Genomic DNA, 25,235 nt, shown 5'->3' on the forward strand with positions numbered 1-25,235 from the left:
GTCACATAATCCCACCTGTAAATTTATCAAGCTCCGTTTTAAAACTAGACTGATTACTTGCCCTCAGTGCTATTGGGAGGCTGTTCCAGAGCCTCACTCCCCTCGCTGATGGTTAGAAGCCTTCTTCTAGTTTGTCCTCTAAATGCATCCATGGCCAATTACAGTTGTGATGGTGCATGCCAGCACGTGTGCTGTGGTGGGTGTGTTGGGGGGTATGCATATATTGGGAGGTGAGCATGCAGGCATGTGCGTGAGGTTTCTTGCTTGCAGAAACAGGACTCAGAACTCCATAGTGGTTCAGGCAGTGGAACAGCCTCTGCGACAGCACAGCTTTGAGCTGCATTTGTGCCAAAGTCACAGCTCCCCTGCCTGTCCTTAAGCCCAGCCACTGCACCTGCTCCCTGCACCCCTGCAGTACGTGGGATCTGTTCTCAGCTTTAGCCCCAAACGTGGGGGTTTTCTCCCACATATTTTCTGTGCTCAAAATTTTGATTGATTTTAACAGAAGCCAAAAACGCAGCCTTGCAAATGCCAAGCCCAATACACCCACGAGGGAAGGGACAAGTGGACAAGGTCACCCAGAGAACAGTGAGCCAGAGGGGGCTGCTTACCTGCTCGCATTTGAAATAACTGATGGTAAAGTCGTCAAGAGCAAAGTACCGGCGTTTCCAGCTCTTCCTCTGAAAAACAGAGAGAACAGTCCCTAATGCTTCCAGGGTTGAGTTCCAGCCTCCCCAGCCCCTCGGAAAAAACAAATGGATCCTGAGAACCTAGGGGTCACATCTTCCAAAGAAGGGGCATTGGTGAAAGCCCTGAGCCTGCTCCACTGGGGAACAGAAAGCTCAGAGCTAGCAGCTCATAACTGAGGGTGCTGAACCATCTACCACTGCTCTGACACCAGGACCTATTCTGCACCAACACTGCCCCACTCCCTCCTCCTACACAGAGCAACTGTTCACGCCAACATGATCCATGGACCTCGAGAAGTGAAAAGCTCCCCTTTCGGGCGCAGCGGTGTGGGGGAAGCAAGAGGAGGCTCAGAAGCAATAAAATCAAGCCCCCTTCAAGCCCTCCCCCACCCCCAGTGCTCTGGTCCATGAAGGACTCAGTGCAACTCTGCAACAGGCGCTCACCACATTCCCCTGCTTCACGCAGTAGCCGCTCTTGAGGACAGGTGGCCCTGTGGACGGCTTGGAGGTAGAGGTGGGTATGTAGCTCTGGGAGCGTCTCAGAAGAGGGTGAGTGACCACGTCGCCTCCGTCTGCTCCTTCCCCTCCATTCTGAAACAAAAGGAGAACAATTGGAAACCTGCAAACAGCCTGGGGATGGGAGAGCAGACAGCACGTGCATGGTTGAGCCTGGCAGAACAGCCGAAGGAATTTAGTAGCCCAGCCTCTAATCTACTCCTGCCCCTTGCCACGAACAAATGATATTTTATTAGCCCAGCCGAACAACACACCTGCCCCATGCAAGCACGAGAGCAACGTTTGCACATGCCCGGATTTTCAGAGGTGCTGAGCACTTGCAGTGCAAGTGAAAAAACAAAGGCACAACCTCAGCAAACCTGGGCCTCAGCGGGTGGGGACGCCGCACCTTGGAAAGTCAGACACAATGCTACACCAAGGAGCTGGACTTCGTGCCACAGAACATGCGGATTCAAACATTAGCACGACACACTAATATGACGCGCACTTTAAATGGACGAACTAGCTAACTGACAGATCTCAAAACGTAGTTGTCAATTAATCAGCTTTGAATGGGGGCATTTCTAGTGAGGCTCTGCAGGGGCCAGTACTAGGCCCAAAGCTATTTCACCTTTTTACTAGTGATCTGAAAGTAAAAAAAAAGTCACTGCTAATAAAATCTGTGGATGACACAAAGATTGAACATAAGAACGGCCATACTGGGTCAGACCAATGGTCCACCTAGCCCAGTAGCCTGTCTTCCGACAGTGGCCAATGCCAGGTGCCCCAGAGAGAATGAACAGAACAGGGAATCATCAACTGATCCATCCCCTGTCGCCCATTCCCAGCTTCTGGCTGCCAGAATCTAGGGACACCCAGCGCAGTGGGTTGTATCCTTGACCATCTTGGCGAATAGCCCTTGATGGACCTATCCTCCATGAACTTATCTAATTCTTTTTTGAACCCTGCTATAATTTTGGCAACATCCCCTGGCAATGAGTTCCAGAGGTTAACTGTGTGTTTTGTGGGAACCTTTTGTTTGTTTTAAAGCTGACGTCTATTAATTTCATTGGGTGACCTCTTATTCTTGTGTTATGTGGAGGGGTAAATAACACTTCCTTATTCATTTTCTCCACCTCATTCATGATTTTATAGACCTCTATCATACCCACCCTTAATCATCCCTTTTCTAAGCTGAACAGTCACAGTCTTTTAAATCTCTCCTCAAATGGAAGCTGTTCCACACCCCTAATCATTTTTGTTGCCCTTTTCTGTACCTTTTCCAATTCTAATATATCTTTTTTGAAACAGGGCGACCAGAACTGCACACATTATTCCAGGTGTGGGCGTACCAATGATTTATATAGTGGCATTACGATATTAACTGTCTTATTATCTACCCCTTTCCTAATGGTTCCTAACATTCTGTTCGCTTTTTGACTGCTGCTGCACATTGAGTGGATGTTTTCAGAGAACTATCCACACGGACTCCAAGATCTCTTTCTTGAGTGGTAAGGAGTAGGAGCAGGAAGCTGATTTGACCCCTGCATACAGTGTTGGTGAGACCAGTACTGCAGAGAAAGGCAAAACAAGAACCAATGGCCAGAAGCTGGAGTGAGACAAATTCAAATTAGAAATCAGGCACACATTGTTAAGTGAGGGACAAACCACTGAGAGAAGTGGTGCATTCTCCACCTCTCGATGTCTTGCAGAAGAGCATCCAGGCCATGTTTGCTTTAGCCAAACACGTTATCGGGCTCAGTACAGGGATAACCGGATGAAATTCTATGACCTGTGTTATACAGGAGAGTCATCCTAGATGATCTAATGGTCCTTCCTGGCCTTAAATTCTGAATCTGTGAAACTCCGTACAATGCAGCCAGCACCGTGCACGGGGTTGTGAAGTGGTTTATTTGTGCCCAGCAATGTCACTCAGAGCAGGGGCTGCCCAGGGACAGATGCTGCAGTCTGCACATTGCAAGGTCATTGGCGCAATATGGGACACCCATCCTGCTGCACCAAACCAAATCTCTCTCACACAGAGCTCAGTCTCAGCAGGCCACAGTCTCTGTCAGGCCCCAGCTCATCTCTGGAAGCAAACTTGCAGCACCCTGGGCCTCTCCCAGCCACCAGAAAGTAACACTGTGGGGATTCAGAGGACTGGAATTTGCTGTCCTGCACTGGATGTTGTTCCTTTCCTAAAGAGCCCTCCTCAGCCCCTGGCACACAGGGACCGCAGGCCCATTCCAACCCCAGCTCCTTATCTGGACCAGCCACTGGCCCAGGCACCGGGTGCGCTGGGATCACAAAGCTGCACATACACACGCTCGTCCTGCAGCACCCCAGCTCGCTCCGTCCCTGCCTGTTGGCAGCAGGTGCCCTGCTCACCAGACCCACGGGAATCACGCTGCCAGACAGCTCACAGAAGCAGACCCGAAGGGGCCTGGAGCAGAGCGCGCACGTCCCGTTGCAGCTGCCAGGCTGGGAATCTGACAAGGTCGTGGGCCCCACTCAGAAGAGACTGATGGGGCACGTCAGCCCAGCCCACGTGGGCTCTTGCTGGTCCTCAGAGCAGTGTCAGGACACCCAGTCAGACCGGCTATAGTGTTTCTGTGCTCTGTGGTTTGCCTGCAGCACGTCGTTGTTCACACAACAGCAACACCAGGGCAATCGCACAGCGGGAGGGGAGGGAGCCCAGCTCCAGCAGCCTCCAGCTGCCCCCCTTCACCCTGCTTGTCCGGGTGGAGGGGGGGGGGGGCGGCTAGGTACTTCCTGAGACTCAAAGGGGAGGGAAACATGGTAGAAGTCAGCAGGCAGACACATTTTCCACTGCTTGCTGCTGCTGAGCCATTGCTACTCTGCCCTCATTCTATAACCCCTAAGAAACAGGCGCCCAGCCCAGCCCCTCCCGCCTCCTTTATAAGGCAGAACTTGGGGGGCGAGGGGGGGGAAAAGATAAAATGTAATCACTGTGCACGTCTCTCTCTCCCCCTCTCCTTTCAGCACAAGTTTGAGGTTAGTGAATTGTTCGAGCAGAGGCTCCTGGCTCGTACCCGTTGGCTTGCAGGGCTCGAGCTGTCCTTATATGGCATTCACGCTGGTGAAGAGGCCTGTTGCGGTTAACCAGACAACATGCCCCGATCTCTCACCCTCAGCTGTGCACTTTCCCCCTCCCTCCACGACAGGACTTTGATTTTTCCAGGACCAAAATGAATCAATCAAAATAAAGCAACTTGGGCCCAAGCCAGCCCTTCACTCCCTTCCGTGCCCCTCTGCGCCAGGCAGTGCGCTCTGCAGCCCACCTGGCTGCTGGGCGGGAGAGACGCGTTCGCAGCAGGTGGGAACCAGCCACTCCCCTGTCACCTGGATTCGCACAAGCCCTTTTCCATTTGTTGCAGCACTTGATGTTTGGAGAAGGACGGAGGAGAGTTGAGGGATTAGTCTCCCAGCGCGAAGGAGGGAAGGTGCATCGTTAGTGAAGACATTTCCCCAGAGGTTAGGCTGTAAGGAGCAATCCTACACTGACTCCCAGAGAAATGCGCTAGACAGGAGCAAGGCTTTTCCATCCCTCCTATCAATGAGGCCAGGACTCTCCTTTCGTCCTGCCTGGAGTCACAAAGCTGCACCTGAGGCAGCATATTCCTTCCTGAGGCAAGGCAGAGAGGCCATGAATGCAGGCTCAGGAGGCTGCCGCAGGCGAAGCCTGGCTGGGAGGAAAGGCCATTTCACCAAGGGCAGCATCGGAATTGCAGAAAATAACTCAGCAGCTGGCGTCCTTCCCTCAACACCCTCTGCAGTGCGAAAGCGACTCTAAAGCAAACAGGGGCTGTGGATGGAGCTTTAGGCTTTTTTAGAGAACAAACTAACCCAAAAGCAAACCCCCAGCCCCTCACATGGGAGAACAGACCAGCATTCACTTGCTACATAAATCACATGGCAGGGTGCCCACTTAACTGCTGCTTATTTGTTTTTAATAGACAATAAGCTTGGCTCCCAAGTGACAAAAGGCCAGAATACACAGCACCATTGTGTGCCCAGCTGCTGCTGCCCTGCTCACTCAGGCTACAGGCTCCCTCTGCACTCCACAAAGCAGCTTAGTGTCAGTGCCAGGCAGAGGGGAAACCACTGGCTAGCAGCCACCGGGCCCCAGTGAGGAGCCAGGAAAAACACAGAGTCAGAAAGAAGGCTTGGTTCCCCCACCCTGATGCACACGGCTGGGGCCAGCCGGAGCCTTGCAGAGAAACCCGCAGAAACAAACAAGAACTTCCCAAAACAGGGATGAAAAATTAGGCTTGGGCAAGGACGTGAAGCAGAGTTAGAAACCCAGGCAGGACGTAAACGTTGTTGCAGCTGGGCCTGGAAACCTCCCCTTGGATTCTCAGCCTGGATTGCAGCCAAACAGAAATAGCGTGGGGAGGCTCTGGGCTTCCTGCCAAGGACTCGGTGCCCAAGGAGCACAGCACAAGGTGCCAGACCTGGGGCTTCATCTGCACCCGCCTACAAACATTCCCAGGGAGTGGGAGTCAAAGGGAGCTGCCACCCTCAGGGAGGCAAATGCCACTGTGTCTAGGGAAAGGGAAAGGCTTGTTCTCAGTTTAAGCACAGAGCAGCCAGTCACACCAAACTAGCACAGGGGTTTTGCACGGAAAGTGGTACCAGACATGACGAGCGAGGGTGGGGTCAGTTTCGTTTCTGTGCCTGTTTCCTGGTGCCCTGGTGGAGGCAGAGGAGACACCCAGGCTAATACTCCACATTCCAGAGGAAATCTACCATAACCTTCAGCAGTTCTCTAGCGCCTTCCATCCCCAGGTCTCAAAGCACTTACCAAATGGGACTGCCTCCCAGTGCGTGCCCCTGCAGCGAGTATCAGCACCCAGGCTGCTCAATAGCATTATCCCCATTTTACAGGCTGGGAAACTGACACAGAGATAGGAAGTGACACAACCAAGGTCACAGCACCGAAGATCAATGGTGCAGCCAGGAACATCACCCATGTCTTTTGTGTACCGGGCTGGTGCTCTAACCAGCAGGCCAGGCCTCATCCCAGCAGCAGTCTTAAAGACACGGTAGGAAGGATGAAAGTGGTCCTTCAAACTGAACACTCTCCTACGTTCCCAGAAATGGTGAAATGTGTCTCCCGATAGAACTGCTCCACTCAGGTAGCGAGCCCCACACACAACCAGGGACTGGGATAGGAGGAACTGCTTCAAAATGGGAAGTGAAACACGCCCTGGAAACCATATAGAGTCATAGAATTTAAGGCTAGAAGGGACCAGTAAATCATCTGGTCTGACCTCCTGCAGAACACAGGCCAGAGACCCTCACCCAGGGATTCCTACTTTGAGCCAGAGCATCTCTCTTAGAGAACCAAGCAACTTGGACTTAAAGGGATGGAGAATCCACCGCATCCTGAGTGAGCTGCCCCCATGGTCATTTACCCTCCCTGTTAAAAATGTGCACCTTATTTCTGGTCTGAATTTGCTAGTTTCAGTTTCCAGCCACTGGATCTTTTCCTGCCTTTGTCTGCTAAATTAAAGATCCCTTCACGATCACAAATCTTCTCTCCTTGTAGGTACTAGACCACAATCAAGTCACATCTTAACCTTCTCTCTGATCAGCTAAATAGTTTGAGCTCCTATTCACACAGGATGGAGCTGTACAATTGTTTCGCTCTGCTACTTCCTGCCAGCAGTCTCCCTTAGACATGTACATGGATAATGAGCAGGGCCGCCCGGGGGGGGCAAGTGGGGCAATTTGCCCCAGGCCCCACAGGGGCCCCCACGAGAATGTTGGAGGCTCCCCCCCACCTCCGCCTTCACCTTTCCCCATCCCCCGGCGCCTCAGCACGCCGCATCCAGGAGCGGCCCTGGACAGTGCTGCAGTGGCTTGGCTCGGGCGGTGCCTGAGGTCCTCCCGCTCGGAACCGCGTAGTAAGGGGGCGGGGCTGCGAGCTCCGGTGGGCCGAGCGGCAGGAGCTCCTGGACGCGGCTCGCTGAGGCTCTGAGAGAGGGAGTAAGCGGCATGGTAAGCCCCTCTGAGCCGGGCACCCCCTGACCCCCAGCTCTGAGCCCAGCCCCTCTGAGCCGGGCACCCCCGCCCCCAGCCCTGACCCCCAGCTTCGAGCCCAGCCCCTCTGAGCTGGGCACCCCCCGACCCCATCCCCCCCACAGCCCTGACCCCCAGCTCTGAGCCCAGCCCAGTCCTCTGAGCCGGGCACCCCCCCCCCCAGCCCTGACCCCCAGCTCCGAGCCCAGCCCCTCTGAGACGGGCACCCCCCGACCCCATCCCCCACCCTCATCCCTGACCCCCAGCTCCGAGCCCACTCTGAGCCGGACCCCCCCCGACCCCATCCCCCGCCGCCCTGACCCCCAGCTCCGAGCCCAGCCCCTCTGAGACGGGCACCCCCCGACCCCATCCCCGGCCCCCCTGACCCCCAGCTCCGAGCCCAGCCCCTCTGAGCCAGACACCCCCCCCCGACTCCATCCCCCCCCAGCTCTGACCCCCAGCTCCGAGCCTAGCCCCTCTGAACCGGACACCTGCCCGACCCCATCCCCCCCCACAGCCCTGACCCCTAGCTCTGAGCCCAGCCCCTCTGAGCCGGACACCCCCCGCCCCCAGCCCTGACCCCCAGCTCCGAGCCCAGCTCCTCTGAACCGGACACTCCCCCAACCCCATCCCCCCGCACCCCAGCCCTGTCCCCCAGCTCCGAGCCCAGCCCCTCTGAGCCGGGCACCCCCCCGACCCAATCCCCCCCACAGCCCTGACCCCCAGCTCCGAGCCCAGCCCCTCTGAGGCGGGCACCCCCCGACCCCATCCCCCACCACCCTGACCCCCAGCTCAGCCCCTCTGAACTGGACACTCCCCCAACCCCATCCCCCCCCCGCCCCAGCCCTGACCCCCAGCTCCGAGCCCAGCCCCTCTGAGCCGGGCACCCCCCCCGACCCAATCCCCCCCACAGCCCTGACCCCCAGCTCCGAGCCCAGCCCCTCTGAGACGGGCACCCCCCGACCCAATCCCCCACCACCCTGACCCCCAGCTCCAAGCCCAGCCCCTCTGAGACGGGCACCCCCCAACCCCATCCCCGGCCCCCCTGACCCCCAGCTCCGAGCCCAGCCCCTCTGAGACGGGCGCCCCCCGACCCCATCCCCCGCCGCCCTGACCCCCAGCTCCGAGCCCAGCCCCTCTGAACCAGACACCCCCCCGACTCCATCCCCCCCCCAGCTCTGACCCCCAGCTCCGAGCCTAGCCCCTCTGAACCGGACACCTGCCCGACCCCATCCCCCCCCACAGCCCTGACCCCTAGCTCTGAGCCCAGCCCCTCTGAGCCGGACACCCCCCGCCCCCAGCCCTGACCCCCAGCTCTGAGCCCAGCTCCTCTGAACCGGACACTCCCCCAACCCCATCCCCCCCCACCCCAGCCCTGTCCCCCAGCTCCGAGCCCAGCCCCTCTGAGCCGGGCACCCCCCCGACCCAATCCCCCCCACAGCCCTGACCCCCAGCTCCGAGCCCAGCCTCTCTGAGCCGGGCACCCCCCGACCCCATCCCCCACCGCCCTGACCCCCAGCTCCAAGCCCAGCCCCTCTGAACTGGACACTCCCCCAACCCCATCCCCCCCCCGCCCCAGCCCTGACCCCCAGCTCCGAGCCCAGCCCCTCTGAGCCGGGCACCCCCCCGACCCAATCCCCCCCACAGCCCTGACCCCCAGCTCCGAGCCCAGCCCCTCTGAGCCGGGCACCCCCCGACCCCATCCCCCACCACCCTGACCCCCAGCTCCAAGCCCAGCCCCTCTGAACCGGACACTCCCCCGACCCCCCCCCCAGTCCTGACGCCCAGCTCCGAGCCCAGCCCCTCTGAGCTGGGCACCCCCTGACCCAGAGCCCAGCTCCCCACCCAGCCCTGGGCAACAGTAGCGCCACCCCCAGGCAGCGACAGCCCATTGGCACCAACCATCACCATTACCCAGTGACAGCCCATTATGTAATTGCAAATGTATACATACCATTAAAGCATTTAATGTTTTTAAATAATGTATTTCGTGTATTTTCAAATTATTAAAAATTAATTTTTGAATGTATTTCACTGGTTATTTTTTACATTTCCAAATACATGTTACTATAGTATTGCAACTTTTTTTTATGGAAGGGCCCCCCGAAATTGCTTTGCCCTAGGCCCCCTGAATCCTCTGGGCGGCCCTGATAATGAGAACATACACACTGAATTAGGATTAAAAAGATGGCTATTAAACCCCGCTTCAGGGAACGACCCAATCTCTCAGTGACAGGGGTCAGGACGAAACTCCTCCCACAAGGAGATTATCCCATGATCACCCCGTCAGGTCTCTTGCACCTCCTGCTGAAGGAGCTGGTGCTGGCCACTATCAGAGACAGGCTACTGGTCTAGATGAATCATGGGTCTGATCCAGCCCTGGCAATGCCTATGCTCCAGTCAGGCCCAATTCTGCACATGTGCACATCTGTATGGCCAGGGAAGAGTTAAAAACGCCTGCCAAGGAGAACACCGCAGTGACCTAATTCTCCATTCTATTTTTAGGCCTGTGACCGATAAGAGCTGAAATTAGGCTGTCAAAACACCAAAAGGTGGAAGTTGCCGATGGTCATGCACATGCCCCTCCCGTGCGTCCAGGGAAAGGGAGACTCGGACTACTGGAGAAAGGGAGGTCTCCACCTTCTCCTGTGGCATCTCCCAGCTGCTGTTCCGGGGAGCAGCCACTGGGGCTAGTGGAACTGGCTCAGACCTTCCGTGGGCCATGGGGAATTGAGACAGAGATCAGGCCACAGCTAAGGGGCATGAAAGCTGAGGCAGTTTGCAGCTTTGCATGTGGCTCCATAAACCCCTTTTGGCTCACTGCACTTTGGAGCCAGAGAGAAGTGCTGTGTGCAGCTATTTATAAACCCTGAGTGGGAAGGTTTCACAGGCACAGACCTGGTTTCCTGAACTGAAAGTGCAAATCAATTCCACCAATAGGAGAAGTGTGTAATCAGACTGTGTTACTTCAGAGAAGGTCAGACAGCCTCCTGCCTCTCACCCAGACTGCTCAGAGCCTAAACCTCAGAGGTAGGTTCCAGACAGATTCCCCAGGCAGCAGATGTCACATAATGGGGTAAACCAAAGCAACTGCATTCAAGATCCTCCCCCAACAATCACACTGAAGTTCAGTCACTGGAAATGCCTCCAATTTAGCACCAAGTTCTGCCTCATCGCTGAAATTCTGGGTGAAAGAGTTACTGGCTTGCACCAGAGCGTGCAGCTCCCCAGACACACGTGTGCGAGAGAGATGGCAAGCAGACCAAAGGGGTGTGATTTAGGCCCATGCAGCCCAAAGTCCCCAGTTGGGTACTGTCTGAAGCACCTGCCATTCAAGCTCAGTGTGAAGAACTGCTGATCTCGGCTGTGTTACTGAGGCTGCTTAGACACGTAGCCAATAAGGGACTTTCTGGTCACACCTTTCAGCTAAACCCATCTCCCTGAGGCGTTTCTGGAACAACGGTCACCATAGTATCTAGGTGTTGAGACATCAGCCCTGCCACCAATTTCCTGTGTGACAGTCTGCTCTGTGTGCCCCCGTCCAAGGAAAGCAAGAGGTTTTACCACACCCCGGGAAGGCTCTGGGTATCTGCCAATGACCAGATTACATCCCCTGACATATGCCTGCCTGCCTAGCCGCACTACATGCAGCTCACGTGACACGGTTGCTTCAGAATCTGCCCCAGCTGCCTATCAGTTTCCAGGTGGGATTTAAGGTGTTCTTGGCCTATAAAGACCTAAATGGTTTGGGCTCAGAGCAGCTGCAATGTGGCGAGGCGCTTGAGCTGACAGTCCCCTGGTTTAAGAGGGAAGGTGTTTTTTGTGAAGGAACCCGGACCCCGGAAACCAGATTTATTAGCCTTAGGACTTGCTGCAAGATCCACCCATTTCCTGGGAGAAACGCTGCGACGGAGTGGGGGCAGTTGGGGTTCTAGTGGGGGGTTATTTGTTGCAGGCCTCACGCACAAGCTTTACTGTTGTAACTTATGAGTTACTATGCAGAGCGGCCTAGCTCGCAGAGTCGGTTGTCTCTCTGTATTAAAAGATATTCCTCCACTCGCTGTATGGCTTCATAGTTCAGGGGCTCAGACGGGCACTTAAACAAAAACGAACAACAATAATAAATGCGGGTTTCCCACCTCTGGTAGATGACGGGTAATATTCTTCACTTAAAAAGTAGGGATCCAGGTATAATTTGTTGCAGTTAACTACACACCTGAGTAGCGTTTGTTCTGTTTAACTGTTTCAGAATGCAAAAGGCAGGATGGGAACAGCTTGTAGAAGAAAACTGATGCAATGTTTGTTGGCCTGGTTTACCGCAGAGCTTTGCTGATTGTATTAGTAAGGAATTGGACAGAGGAAATAAGCAGGCATATTGTATTTCCTGCTCAAACATATGCTAGCTAAGCAGCATGGACCCTGCATTTCATCCAAAGACTGTTTATCCCTCATACCATGTTAATCACACACAGTTGTTCCATAGATCTCGGTTATGTCTGGTAGAGAAATGATTAGAGGCTGAACCTAGGACATAAAAACGATGAAGCAGAGACCCATTCAATGGCACAGACATGGGTCAAGCACACGGCTGGAAGACTCCCCAACAGTTAAATACAGGAAAATCAAAGAGCAGAATGTGGTATAAATTTCATCACCCTGCTAAGTGTGCAGAGAACTGCCAGCTTTTCCCCCTTACATCCCTCAAGAATTGCTCCTTCGAGCCAGTGAGAGGCTAGAGTCCCAGAGCATTGTGCTGGTACCAAGAGTATTTCATTTCCAGTGCTTGGAGACAGAAAGGCAAGGAGCGAAAGTTAAACTACAGATCGTTTCTATTCACCATCCCCGAATTGCCAACTCTTGTGATATTATCATGAGACTTGCAGTACTTGGCGCTTTTCTTATAGCCCCAGATTCCTGGACTCACGAGAATCTCAGCTTTCTTTTATAAAAAGTAAAGAAAAAAGTTGCTAGCCCTCCTGGTTGCAGAGAAAAAGCTGCAAAATGAGAACCAACAGAACCCTAAGGCTCAGAAACCAGGGGGCAAAGAATAGGCACCTAAAATTTGTTTTTAAACTTTGATGATTTTTAAGCTCATGATTTTTGGGGGGCTGCCTGACTGATCTGGATTTTTATCCCAGAGGTTGCCCATGCTGCCATCCTCACATGGCACATTCTGGTTCCTCCCAATTGAATGCACATTTCAGAACATTCTCTGCTAGCACAAGCTGCAGATCTGCAAAGCCACAGGCATACTCCGCTAAGGCAATGCAACGCAGACACGCCCAGCTTACCTGATTGACAGAGATAGGTGTGTGCACAACCACCCCTCCAATGATCTCAGTTTTGTAGGCCACCTGTGGTTTCTTCTCCTGGGTTTGGGGTGCAATGGGGGGCTTTGTAATCTCTGTGGCTGGGGGCAAACTACCACTCTTTGGCACCTGTGAAAGACAGAAATGGGTGAGTCAAATCTAGCCCCAAACCACCCATCCTGGTAGAAATGAAGACTTAGCAGGTTTAGGCTTAGGGTCTGCATCTGGGACATTGGCCTGTCCATTCTCCTGTACAAATACAGCAGTGCCCCTTTAAAAAAAAAAAAACACCACCACCAAGACACCCCACATCAAGGTTAATGAGGGTGTGGCTCTATCCCAAGCTGTTTGCAGAAGAACCCTATGATATGAGGAAAGAAGAGAGGAGGTGGGTAATTAAACATCACCTGACATGAGTCTACGACCTGCCTCTGGAGCCCCGTGCATTTGTGCTCCTTTAATTGTCTTGCTCTAGTTACTGCCAGACTTAATGATTAGCTTTTGCAAGTCTAACCAGGCTAGACGACAGCACATCTACAGCAGTGTGACCCAGCAGTGTGCAAGCTGCTGGGACCCGGCTTTGTATTCCGAGCACGCTGAATCATTCCCTTCCAAATGCTGATATACCATTAACCAGCAAGAGGTAACAGTAGGACAAGGCCGCTCTAATCCCACTGCAGTTTGGGGAACAGCCCTCTCCGTGTCCTGGGGAAAGGGCACGGATCTGTGCAGGAATCACACACCCCCTCACGCATTTCCCTGCGTGTATGTGGCCTGTTCTCTTGCTGTTGACATTGGTCTTTCCCAAACCGGCTCCTGAGACTCAGGGATGTTCCTATGTAAAGTTACTTCTTCTTCCTTTGTATGCAGATGACACTGCAAATCTGGCTGCTCTGTCACTCTGCCAATGGGTGTGGCATAATCAGCCACAAATGCTCACGGATCCTCCTGGGCCTGGCTGGACGCAGCCCACAGCCCTCTGGCTGAAGCTGAAACCTTGGATTTCTCTGGCTAAAATCAGAGGCTCCTCGCCACAAGCTGGTGTAAACTCAGGATGGATTCTCTGAACAGAGCATGACCCCCACATGCCGGAAGGGGCTCTCTCTGCAGCAGGTCTGGTCAGAATGGGTCACCAGGAGCTCATCCATCTTAACTGGGATGGAAGCTAATGGGTGTGCTTCCTCACTGTCCTGCACTCTCTGCAGTCCTTCCCACCTGTGTCAAGCACATGTCAAAGGCACCCTTTCCAGTTTGGTTGTGTTTTACACATACTTTACACAGGCTGAGTCACACCACAAGCAGCAGGGCAGGGGAGAACCAGGCTGCGGTAACTCTGTGCAGGCCAAAGGAAATTGCCAACCAGTTCACATGGGGTATGTCTATACTGCGAAGAAAAGCCTGCAGAACTGAGACTCAGAGCCTGAGTCAATTGACGCTGGCACACAGCGCTCAGACTGTAGGGCTAAAAATAGCCATGTAGACATTCTTGCTTGGGCTGCAAGACTCTCCCCCTCCGCCGGGTTTCAGAGCCCAGGCTCCACTCCGAGCAGGAATGTCTACACGGCTATTTTTAGCCCCACAAGCCCGAGTCAATTGACCCAGACTCTGAGACGTGGTGGTGCTGCGGGTTTTTCTTTGCAGTGTAGACATATCCAGAATTGGGGGAGAGTCAGGGTTACCTGCCTTACTCAGAGACTTTTCAGTCACTAGGGATCCAGCCCTTTGGCCCTGCGCTTTGCTCCGTTTACCCACATTGTTAACTTCGGCAGTACGTTCGGGGGTGGGAAGCGGGTGGAACTAACCCAACTGTGCTAAGTATAGTGCCAAAGGAAAGAAGCTCAAACCCAAGACAGCTCCATTTCTACAGCAACAGTTTTGTTACCTGTGTCAACAACCTCTCTCCTCTGCAGAGCTGGTCTAGCACCGGCAGCAGAGAAACTGCAGAGAGAGAAGGGAATGCATCCAGGTCCCTGAGCTGCAATATTGGTATCTGGTTTGTCAAGTGCCTTCGCAGGCACAGGTCTCCTCAAGGCCTTTTGGCTCCAGGGAGCCCCTGATTCTCATGCACGATTATTCCTTGCCTTCAGCATCCCCCAGACTGAGCAGAACATCCCACTCAACAGCAAGGGCACGGGACAAAGACACTGCACTCCACACTGTAAGCCCAGAGGAGAAGATGTTGCTATTGGAAAATGACATGGGACAGTGCAGGTGTCCTGGAATGGTTCCCCCCCATGTGATTTAAAGGTTTCTTGATTGCTAGCATAGGCTAGAGGAAAGAGCTCCAGGCAGGGAGAAGACAGGCACTCCTGAGTTATAACCATTGCTCTGACACTGACTTGCTCGATGACCTGGGGCGAGTTGCTTAACTTCTCTCTGCCTCATTTTCCCTTTCTGTAGAAAGTGGATAATATGAACATACCTTTGCAGGGATGTTGGGAGGATAAGGTCTGTGCACTGCTCTGAACACGTCAGTTGCTGTGTGTGGGCTAGGTACAATTATCTGGATTGCTTTCATGTCAGAAGCGAGCTCACGGAGCTGAGAAACACGGAGTCTCAGGGAATGTTCCTACTATTCCCCAAGTTAGACTCACCATGTAGTTTGCATTCAGTGATTGGCCTCTTAACAAACAGACTGGACCAGTGTGGTAAAGAATTTTTTTTTAACAAGAAGTAAATTTGCACTCCTGAAAGTAAGGGCTTATCTACACACAGGGTTACATCATTTTTACTTAAGGAGCGATTTAAAACCAGGTTAGTTAAACTAGCGTAAAAGGCTGTGTGGACGCTCTTCTTTTGTTTGAGAGCAGGCTTATTTTGGTTTAGCTTAAGAGAATTAGGAACAGATAGAAGCTAGCCCAAAATAAAGCACTCAGACAGAAATGAGAGAGTCTCCACACAAGAGTCTAGTCTAACTGAACCAGTTTAACTGAGCTGACTCAAGTTTGTGTGTAGATAAGGACTGAGAAGAGGAGTGAGTAGTCCAAGACTTTCCTGGCCGGACCCGAACAGACAGCTACTGTCTCCTACAGAAAGTGATTCAGTGCTGAACTAATCAACCCACTGGTCATACATCTATCTGCAGCATGAAAAGGCTCAACAGAAAGCATTTTCTCTAGTTAATCTTTGGAGCAATAACCCAAGCAGTAAACTCCAGGCAGTTCTCAAAAGCCAGGCTCCGCTAACCAAGTGAAGTAGCCAGCCTTCAGTGGTAGGGAACAGGAAACATGAGCATCTTAACACACCATCGCTTCCTGTTTCAGAAACAGCACAGCTGCTGTGACAGAAAGCAACGAGCCAGATGGTTCCCACACCCGCGGGAGCCCAGCACTGCGCACTTTGCCTCAGCAACCTACACCTGTGCAGCATGGTCCGGCGGAACTTTATGCGGTTGTCACCTAGCGCACCAGGCTGCCAAACACGCTGGCGTGACGAGCAACTGGCCAGATCAGAACCTCTTGCGCAACACGCCGTCTTTCATCTGTCTGCATCTTCTCAAGCATCACGGAAGGGAGTGCAGACAAGGAGGTCTGTGCACGTCAATGCTGGAGGAGCTGGCACACATGGCCAAACCAACGGAAATGGTTTCACAATGCATACATAAAGAGATTGTACAGTAGGGGTCTGAATCTCTGAATGCACTACTGCTAGGGGGTGCCCGTTGGAATCCAGCTCACAGCAATCGGCCTGTGACTCAGTTTTCATCTGCAAAATGGAAAAAATAACGAGCTACCTCTCCAGGGTATCTGTTGCAGCTAACTGCCCCAACTACTACAGTATTTATGCCCCTCAGAGTCTTTAATGTACGTATTCTCACCCTCCCCACCAGGCAGGGCAGTGCTATGATCTCCACTGTACAGACAGGGCAGAGAGAAACCGAGTGATTTGATAAAGGTCACATACAAAGTCTGTGTGAGAGCAGGGAATTGAACCTGTCTCTCAATCCAAGAGGACCCTCCCTAGGAGCTGGACTATCCTTCCTTCCCTGCTGTGAGGTTTAGCTTAGTGCTGCCCATGTAGAGTGCTGAAGAAATATTTTGGCAAGTAACAAATCAAGACTTGCACAATACACATCAAGAGGTAGATTTTCAATGGCAAAGGGCAGTTAGGGGCCCAGGTCCCACTGAAAGTCAGGATCTCCCCCCAAAACCCCAGTTGTGCCTTTCAGAACTTCCCCATAAGTGACTGAGCCGTTCCAGGCTACCGTGGCCCAAGCAGCTTTGAGGATAGTCAGCTGAGACCACGACAAATGCAGAAAAACAATGGCCTCGCAGTGGGAGGAGCGTGGACTGGAATCTTAGGCTTCAGCCCACAGGGGAGCCCGGCGCCTCCTGGCTAGGGCTCCTCACTTGTCTGATAACATAAGAATGGCCACACTGGGTCAGAACAATGGTCCCTCTAGCCCAGTAGCCCGACAGTGGCCAATGCCAGGTGCCCCCGAGGGAATGAACAGAGCAGGGAATCATCAAGTGATCCATCCCCCATCACCCATTCCCGGCTTCTGGCAAACAGACGCCTACTGCAATTAAAGAGGAGAACAGCCTGTCCTACTTAATAACTGTCCTTCTGAATGGTGCCTCTTCGCAAGCTGGCTCTCTCTAGATGCCGCTACCGTGCTTGCGATTTTACACCCCACACCCTAGCAACAGATGCTCACTGGGACAGACAAACCCCTCGCTCTTCCAAGAGACTATGAAATAAGGAAATACTAGCCCCGGCCTGAAGTGCCACCGGAGGTTTAATATGGAAACAGCCTTTCTTAGAACTTCTGAATCTAGACATGTGCTTTAACTTGTTATTCTGGCATGTTCAATAAACTATTGACCCTCTCTGATTAATTCTGTTTCCTGCACTTCAGAATTCCTCTGCCACTTAAGGCAGCTAAACCACGTGCATCACCCTGAGTGTATGTAACACAGAGCCAGGACAAAAATGCTACACAGCACACTGGTTGGGACCACCAGAATCCGGGGATCTCTTTCTGGTCTCATGTCTAAGTGGGTTTGTATCCATATTGATCCCGGAAACGAAAGCAGGAGCGGCATATGCTGTTTGTTGTTGGCACAACAGATGAGCTAGCGTTTCAGTCCACCAGCTCCGATGCCAGATGAAGGGCCCCGCTAGCCCAATACACTGTCTTGGTCAATTTATTTGCTGGTCTTAGTAAAGGCAGCACATTAATTCCCTTGCCCATTTTCACTGTATTTGGTCTTTCAGCGACTATGGGTTTCTACTCAGCACCCGGCCACACTGCAGCTTGGTAACAGGAATGGCACAGAGAAGCCAGACTGTGTGAACAGGCATACGGGAGAAAGGAAGTTCACAGGGAGCAGGTGGGTCAAATCTCACACCCAGAAGTCTTGCAAATGTTTTTCGTGGCACTGTCCTTTCTAACTGCCCTGTAGAAGGCAGGAGACTCCCCTGCTGGATTTGTCTGATGTGCTGAGCTAGTGACCAGTGAGTGATGCAGGCCAGCTAGCCAATCTAGACAAGCCAGAGGATCCAAGAAGGCCCAGCCAAAGTTTAATAGTTTGGGGTTTAGGGGTTTAAAAATCAAACAGGCTCCTTTCAGCAATAAACAGATGCAATTATTTCTAAAAGCTGCATACTAGGGGCCCGATTCGCCAATGCCCAGCACCTTGTATCCTCACTGACGCCTCTGCAGAATGAGTGCAGAGTGGAGGTAAAGCTCGCTCAGATCAGAACAGTAGCATTTTACATTAACTTTCCACAGGTGCAAATGACAACACAAGGTGTAAGGCATGAGGAGGAACAGATCAGTGTCCTTCAAGTCTAGAGTTCATATTCGGCTAGTCACACTTTGGAGGAAATTGCCACCAGGGCAGTTGCCATGCCTCTGGGGCTGGATTGGGGTTTTTGCAAGTGTAACCTGCACCCAGAAGTGAATGGAAGGTGCAAATCAGAGCAGGTGCAGCCAAGCAGCTCACCCTCCATCAGGCAGCTGCAGGGACCCAGATTTGCATCCTCAGTTCACTTGCAGATACAAAAAGGCAAGTGCAACGCGCACCAGCAAAAGGCAGGCCAGGTCCCAGCCCTTTGGAAAATGAAATCCTGTGTATTTTATTATATTGCAATATTGTAGATGTATAGCACACCACATGATCAACTGATGCTTGGGGAAGAGAGTTCTTTGCTAAAGATCACTGCTTAACTTGTTCAACATCATTCATCTTGATACATGATTTATAAAAAACTAGCCAATATACATCAGTATATGATGCAGTAAAATCCATCTAGCACTGTGACCATTAGGTATATAGAGTCCTTCAATTCATCCTTTTAAAATCATATGACTCCTTCAATGGATCTGTTAGGTTCTGGGATGTCCCATGATGAGTCAAGCTTCAAGAACCTTAATCAGAACAGACATTCCACCAGCCCATTTCTACAAAGTGAACACTAAATATACTGTATATGGACAGCTCTATCATTCCGGTTCGCTTTTATTCTTAAATTACCATCAACAACAGGGACAGGCAGCATCTCTCATTGTAAGGAGCATTAAACAGCCAAGGAGAAGGCAAACCAGAAGTCACTGGGCCACTGTTAACTTAAGGCTATATAAATACACTGGTATATGAGAGGGGAAGACAGAGACATGTCCAGTCACATTTCCTCCCGTACTGCGTCCCACAATATAAAGTGTTTGCTGTATCAAATCTCATGAGACCAATTGTACCAGGAAGGAGAAAAACTGAATAAGCAAATTACTTTAGCACAAGAAAGAAACCCTTTGATAGCAGCAGCAAGAAATCAGTTACACACAGATCCCAGCCTTCAATAATTACATTGACACAGTGGCACCAGAACACATAAGGGTGTGTCTATCTCCCGGAGAAGCTTCTCTTTTCAAGGGCTTAATCATTGTCACACGCAGCAGCTGTGCCTGGGAATACGGGAAGTGCATTTATCTTATCTTTGTTTATAAATATAAAAGTCTCTCCAGATTTAAGTTACCGGAGAAGGAAAAGACGCCACAGAGATCAGTCATCTGAGGCCAGATTTTCAGAACAGCTCACTTACTATAGTTTTCAATGGTAGCTACTGGTCCTAAGGACTTTTGAAATTCTGGCCCACATTGTGGGTGCTAAGCACTTAGAAATCCGGCCCTGTGTCTTTTTCCAGCTCTAAAATCTCTTTAGGAAGTTTCATAACCAAAAGCTCAGCCCCTTTTCTTGGAGTATTTTCTTTCTTAAATTAAAATCATGCAAGTCATTCAAACTTACAAAGCAGCAGCTAAGCATGCCGTGTTTAAATAACTTCTCTGTACTCTCCAGGAAGCTGCAGCAGTCCCATTCCTTCCAATGGGAGCTGAGGGGACTCAGGCGCTCTGGGACAGTAATGCTGATGGTAGCGCGATTGCTTTATACCACAGAGCAGCACGATGCTGCACGTGGATGGATTGGAGCAGCTCCCAAGGGGACTGAAGGACAGCGCGGCAGCTAGCTGAGAATAGGGTTTCAACTCCTTCCTTGGTTTTGTGGTTGTGAATCACAACCTCAGCATTAATTAAAACATGACAGACTCAACAATCTGACTAGGAATTTCCTGCGGAGCTAGCAGTGCTAACTCCACATCAAGCGCGGCTCAGACTCCGCGCACAGCTGGCTCCAGGAGCAGCCCGCTTTCTGGCCAGACTCAGCCATTACCTTTGAGCAGGTTGCAGAAAGGGGATGAGGTAGAGCAAGAAGTTAAATATGGCTTTCCAAACATTTCTCGGACAGCCCCACTGCCCAAGTGGGAAGTGGAGACAGCAGTGATAGTAGCGTAACATACCGTAATCTTGCTGGCACGGTTCAGAGCCTCCACCCAGTCCTGTAGGTCCTTTTGATCGCTGGCTTGTAAGAAATAGCGCTGAGATAAAGCATTGATAACTATCAAAGAGAGGAATAAAAAAAAAGAGAGAGAAGGGAACTCTAGTCAGTGCTCAGCCGGCTTAAACTAATCCAATAATAATACCTTGCACATCAGCAGCACCTCTCAACTTCCAACCCCCCAGTACCCTGCAAGCATTACCTATTTCAGCCTTGCAACCACTTGACAGGAAAATATGCAAGGAACCACCACTGAGCTGCAGCCACCTCTGGGGTGGAGTATGGCAGTTGTTTAACTGCATGTTGCCACACTACACAACGGTTCAGGACTGGGCATGAAGAATACCACAATCCAACTGAAACAATCTGAATTAGAATTTAACTAGGGCACTTGTAGTAACATGCTTACAAGTGCCCTGGGAGCTGTTATGACCACCAGCGGTCAGAACCACAGTTTTAAGTTTCATCTGCAATGATCAAAGGCAGATCACCTCCTCAACAGGAGTCCCATGGGAGACTGGAAAACTCTCTTGGGACACGCAGCCCCTCCTTTCCATCCCCTGACTTCTCAGCTCGTATGGCCTTCTGGCTTGCAGCAGCTGGGTCAAAGGAAACATTCTCATAGGATTTCTGCATTGAAAACCTTGAGACATTCTGAACTGCACAAGGTTTTGTTGAAACCCAGGCCTCCTCACGTTAGCCATCTGCACTTGCAGTTCCCTGCATGTGGACTGCTGCCAATCCACTCTATGCTGGGGTGTCCCAGCTCTGGAGTACCAAGGAGTTAAACCGTAGCACTCCCCATATTTTACCTTCGTAGGCTCATGGGATTCTGTAGCACAGCACAGCAGAGCAGCAAGCTCAGTCATGGCGTGGGAATATGCTACCTGCTCTGGTTTGGTGCTGATTCATGTCCCCTGCATGTAAGTATAGAAAATTGTGCCCCCCCCCCCCACACCAGGGCCAGCTCCAGCATTTCTGCTGCCCCAAGCAAAAAAAAAAAAAAAGCCGCGGTCGCGATCGGCGGCAGCAATTGGAAAAAAAAAAAAAAGCCGCGATCGGTGGTGGCAGTTCAGCGGCAGGTCCTTCGCTCCTAGAGGGAGTGAGGGACCTGCCGCCCCCGAATTGCCGCAGGTGCCGCCCCTCTCCCTTGGCCGCCCCAAGCAGCTGCTTGTTAAGCTGGTGCCTGGAGCCGCCCCTGCCCCCCACCCCAGCCCTTTGAGACAGGTATGTGCTGGTGCTGTTGTTCCTGCTGCTTGAACTCTGAGGTGAGCTTAGTGCTCATGAAAGTGAGGAACTTTTGTGGCTTGGGTAAAGCCGAGGGCCACCGGGAAGGGAAATCAATCCCAGACCACCTCTTCTTTGCAATGACAGGAATGCAGAAAACTACATTGCATAATGCATTGCAGCATGAGGGTGAATATGGGGGAAAGCTCCATTAGTGCAGTGACGCACTAGGACAAGGTTGCTCAGGCCAGACAACCACCCAGAGCATCCATGCTGCTGGGGTGTTCAGGGAAAAACTGAGGTCCCCTCCCATCCAAAGGATTCTGGGCGAAATCCACCCCTGTGCAGAAGCAGCCAGCAAAAGGATCAAGGCACCATTTAGCCCTATGGATTTCAGAGGGACTTAAGTGGTGCATATAGTCCTTTGTGCTGACTGCTGTGTACAAGTGTGAATTTCACCCTCTCTGAAAACATTCTTCCCAGCAACACACAGCATCTCACACTTCTGGAACACCTTATACTAATGAACAAAGAAGGCCCATGGATAATTGCTGTGTATGAATTCTCGTGGTTTATAACAGCCACCTAACCCTGCAGTCCTCCCGTCAGAGACCTGTCATGATGTGAACTCTGGGCATTTTGGTGTCCCCCCTCCCCCATGTGTTACACTCACCAAAGCAGAACGGGACTTTCGGTTTTTGTTTCGGGGTGGCGACGCTGACCTGAAGAGAAATAGATTTTTAAAATAAAGCACATTAGCGGCAGTGAGATGGGGCAGCATCTGCTTCCGTTAGAAAGGACACATTGTCTTCCATTCTTCAGCACTGTAATTAAGGCCATTTATAAATCATGAGGAGCTCAAGCAAGCCTGAGTCAAAGCAAAATTAACATGACAAGTGAGAAAGGATGTGCTGATGAGCCTTTCTCACAAACCTCCTTAGTCTCAGTTGTGTCTCACTAGAAGATACTGTGCCCCTCATCATGGGCCCAAATGTACCTTTGTCCTGCGCAAACATCTCATGGCTAGCTCTAGATTGCAGTTGCATTTCTTTGGGGGAGAGATGTATATGCATTTCTACACCGCTATATGGCTCCGGTAACTGCAGATTTAGTTAATGGATGTGGCTAAAACCTTGCATACAAGATCTAAGCCTCTGCTGAAGATGCAAAAAGTACTAGCACCTAGCTAGCAAAAACTGTGCTTTAACATGGTTCTGCCAAATGGAGTTAAGATAATATGTGCATGTTCACACGTGGACATGCTAACAGATGCAGATCACCTAGAACGGCTATCTCAGCACAGGGTACACATGCCCTATAGTGGTGTAATTTCTCTTACTTCCACACCAAATCTCTGATGCTGATACACTGCAGTGCTACTGTTTTACTACAACATTTTCTTTGGTGCAGACGTTTTCTTTTGCTGGAAACAGACCAATCGCCGAGCATGAAAAGTACTGCCTTGCAGCAAGCCAGGCAAGCCTCTGTGTTACAAAACCACCACAGATATGTTAACAGGCAAAGCGACAGTTGGCCTTTAGAGGCTGATATATCCTGTGCATATCAGAATGAAATTTACGATGCAAGTTCACCAGCGCTGCTACTCACGATGAGGTGCCCCACAGCTGAGTGAGCTCTCAGGAACTCATTCATATCAGATTTAATAGAGACCACGTGTAGTAACGAACTCAGCAGCCCCAAAAGAAGGTCACTTCAGAGAGCAGTCTCTCATCTGCTGCTCTCCCTCAACTCCAGTGCCAGCCACGCTGCACAACAAGGATGCAAATTCTTTCAGGGGCCCTGGCAGTATGAATTTCTGTTGGACCAAACACACACTGTGTGGTAATTAAGAAAACTGAAGGAAAATAACAGTGGTTGCTCCCTAAAGAGTAGGAATCATTTATGTAAGAGTAATATTCCTGGGGGCTCCAGGCATGGCCTTTATAGAGTATATTTATTTTGACAGGCTTCTTACTTCTGAACCAGTCTATAATACTTTAAATATGCTTTCTCAAGCAAACCTCCATTTCTCTGGCATGTTTATAATTGGTAGTTAAAACCATTGGTATAACCCAACCCTGCAGTTTACGACTGAATCGAGCGCTGTAGCAATTTTCATTTAGTCTAAAATATATATAATTTATGTGAAGTTCCTTCTGAAATGGGGAAGACTGCATCCCTCAGCATTGCTTCATCTGAGTTTAATTTATAAATCATGAATCAGCAGGAGCAGAGATCTGCTGGGTCTTTTTCCAACTACAGTAACCAAAGCTGATTCCACGGCTGTCAATTCATATCCCACCCCACCCCAAGATCCAGACGGTCGAACTTCCAAGCAAATAAAGGTGTTACATACAATCCCAACTTGCCTGGTCAACAGAGCCACGATATTAGCCACATGACTCTCTGTCAAGGGATTTAAGCAAGCAACATTTCCTACCGTTTATTGTTCCCTGTGCTGTTTTCACCTACACGGCCCACCTTACAGTCTTTCTGGTGGATGCTGTTCCAGCTAATCTGCCTTGGCCCTGTACCACACGAACACTGCACAAGCACTAATGAAGTTGTAAGAAAAGATGCACAGAAAGACTAAGTGACTCACCCAAGGCAACAAAGAATCTGGACCAGGGCAGAGGTAGGATTTGAACCCAGGACTCCCACACCTCAGCTAGTGCCTTAACCACAAGGCAGTCTGCCTCTGGGAAGAGAGTCTCAATGTTTCCGAACCGGGGCTGCCTGCTGGCAAACACGGTGGCCACCTTGTGCTCAGCACTAGTTCACACCCACCCTTGGACACTAGTACCTGCTATATTAAGGTGGGGAGTAGGGATACTGGCCAGGATACTAGAGTTCCCCTCCACTCTTTTCTAAAAGTCCCCTAGTATATTTAACATTCATTTGGCAGCCCATGGAAATTAGCAGAAGGGACCTTGGTTGGACAGTGACTGCTCCTGGCACTGCACAGCAGGGACAGCACTGGGCGTGAGCCAAAGTTCTGGCATGAGGACTTGAACCCACAACCTTACGTCCTAGAGGCGGGTGAATACAACTGAAGGGAACAGACACTGAAGACAGACATGGGGGATCTGAGTCTCTACCCCCTTGCTCTCTGGACAGTCAGTTACACCCGTGCAGAATGGGTGTGCAGCACTACCAAACCTCCAGGGTGGAGTCGATATGGGGCAAAGGACTCCCAGCGGGCAAAGAAGCGGAGATATCAGGCCTTGAAACAACAACCCTGCAGCCAGCCCCACAGGAAGAGGAGCAGCCTACGGACTTTGCACTTGGAGACCCTGCCCTCTAAGGGAGGTGTCCATTCCACCTGGAGGAGACACACCCATGCTAGCTTTAATCAAGTTAATGGGCTAAAAACCGAAGTCTAGCTGCTGTGATGCAAGCAGTGGGAGGGGCCAGCTTCCCCGGGGAAAAGCCCGAGACCACAGGAACATACAGGGGATGGCCAGCCTGTCCCGGGGCTCATACCACCGGGGCTACACAGTTATAGTTAGTGCACCAGCTCAACCGGCGCTGCTGCAGGTAGGTGTCCTGGAGCTGGAATTGATGGCTCCGGTTTGAAGCACAGACAGACCCGAGGCTACGTCTACATCGGCGCTGGGGGTGTGATTCCCAGCTCA

General features: G+C 51.6%; 1 protein-coding gene across 1 annotated transcript in view; it reads right to left on the reverse strand.

Moving 5' to 3' along the window:
• The window catches only part of PLEKHA2 (pleckstrin homology domain containing A2), a 50,526-nt gene that overhangs the window by 9,786 nt on the left and 15,505 nt on the right, over positions 1-25,235 (reverse strand). The window contains exons 4-8 of the mRNA XM_065399493.1: positions 22,274-22,322; positions 20,336-20,433; positions 12,521-12,667; positions 1,134-1,280; positions 612-680 (exon numbers count right to left, since the gene is read on the reverse strand). Of these exons, the coding sequence (XP_065255565.1) occupies positions 612-680; positions 1,134-1,280; positions 12,521-12,667; positions 20,336-20,433; positions 22,274-22,322 (510 nt within the window). The remainder of the gene's footprint in view (positions 1-611; positions 681-1,133; positions 1,281-12,520; positions 12,668-20,335; positions 20,434-22,273; positions 22,323-25,235) is intronic.

This window comes from Emys orbicularis, chromosome 2 (genome assembly GCF_028017835.1).
Source record: "Emys orbicularis isolate rEmyOrb1 chromosome 2, rEmyOrb1.hap1, whole genome shotgun sequence".
Classification (NCBI taxonomy): Eukaryota; Metazoa; Chordata; order Testudines; family Emydidae; genus Emys; species Emys orbicularis.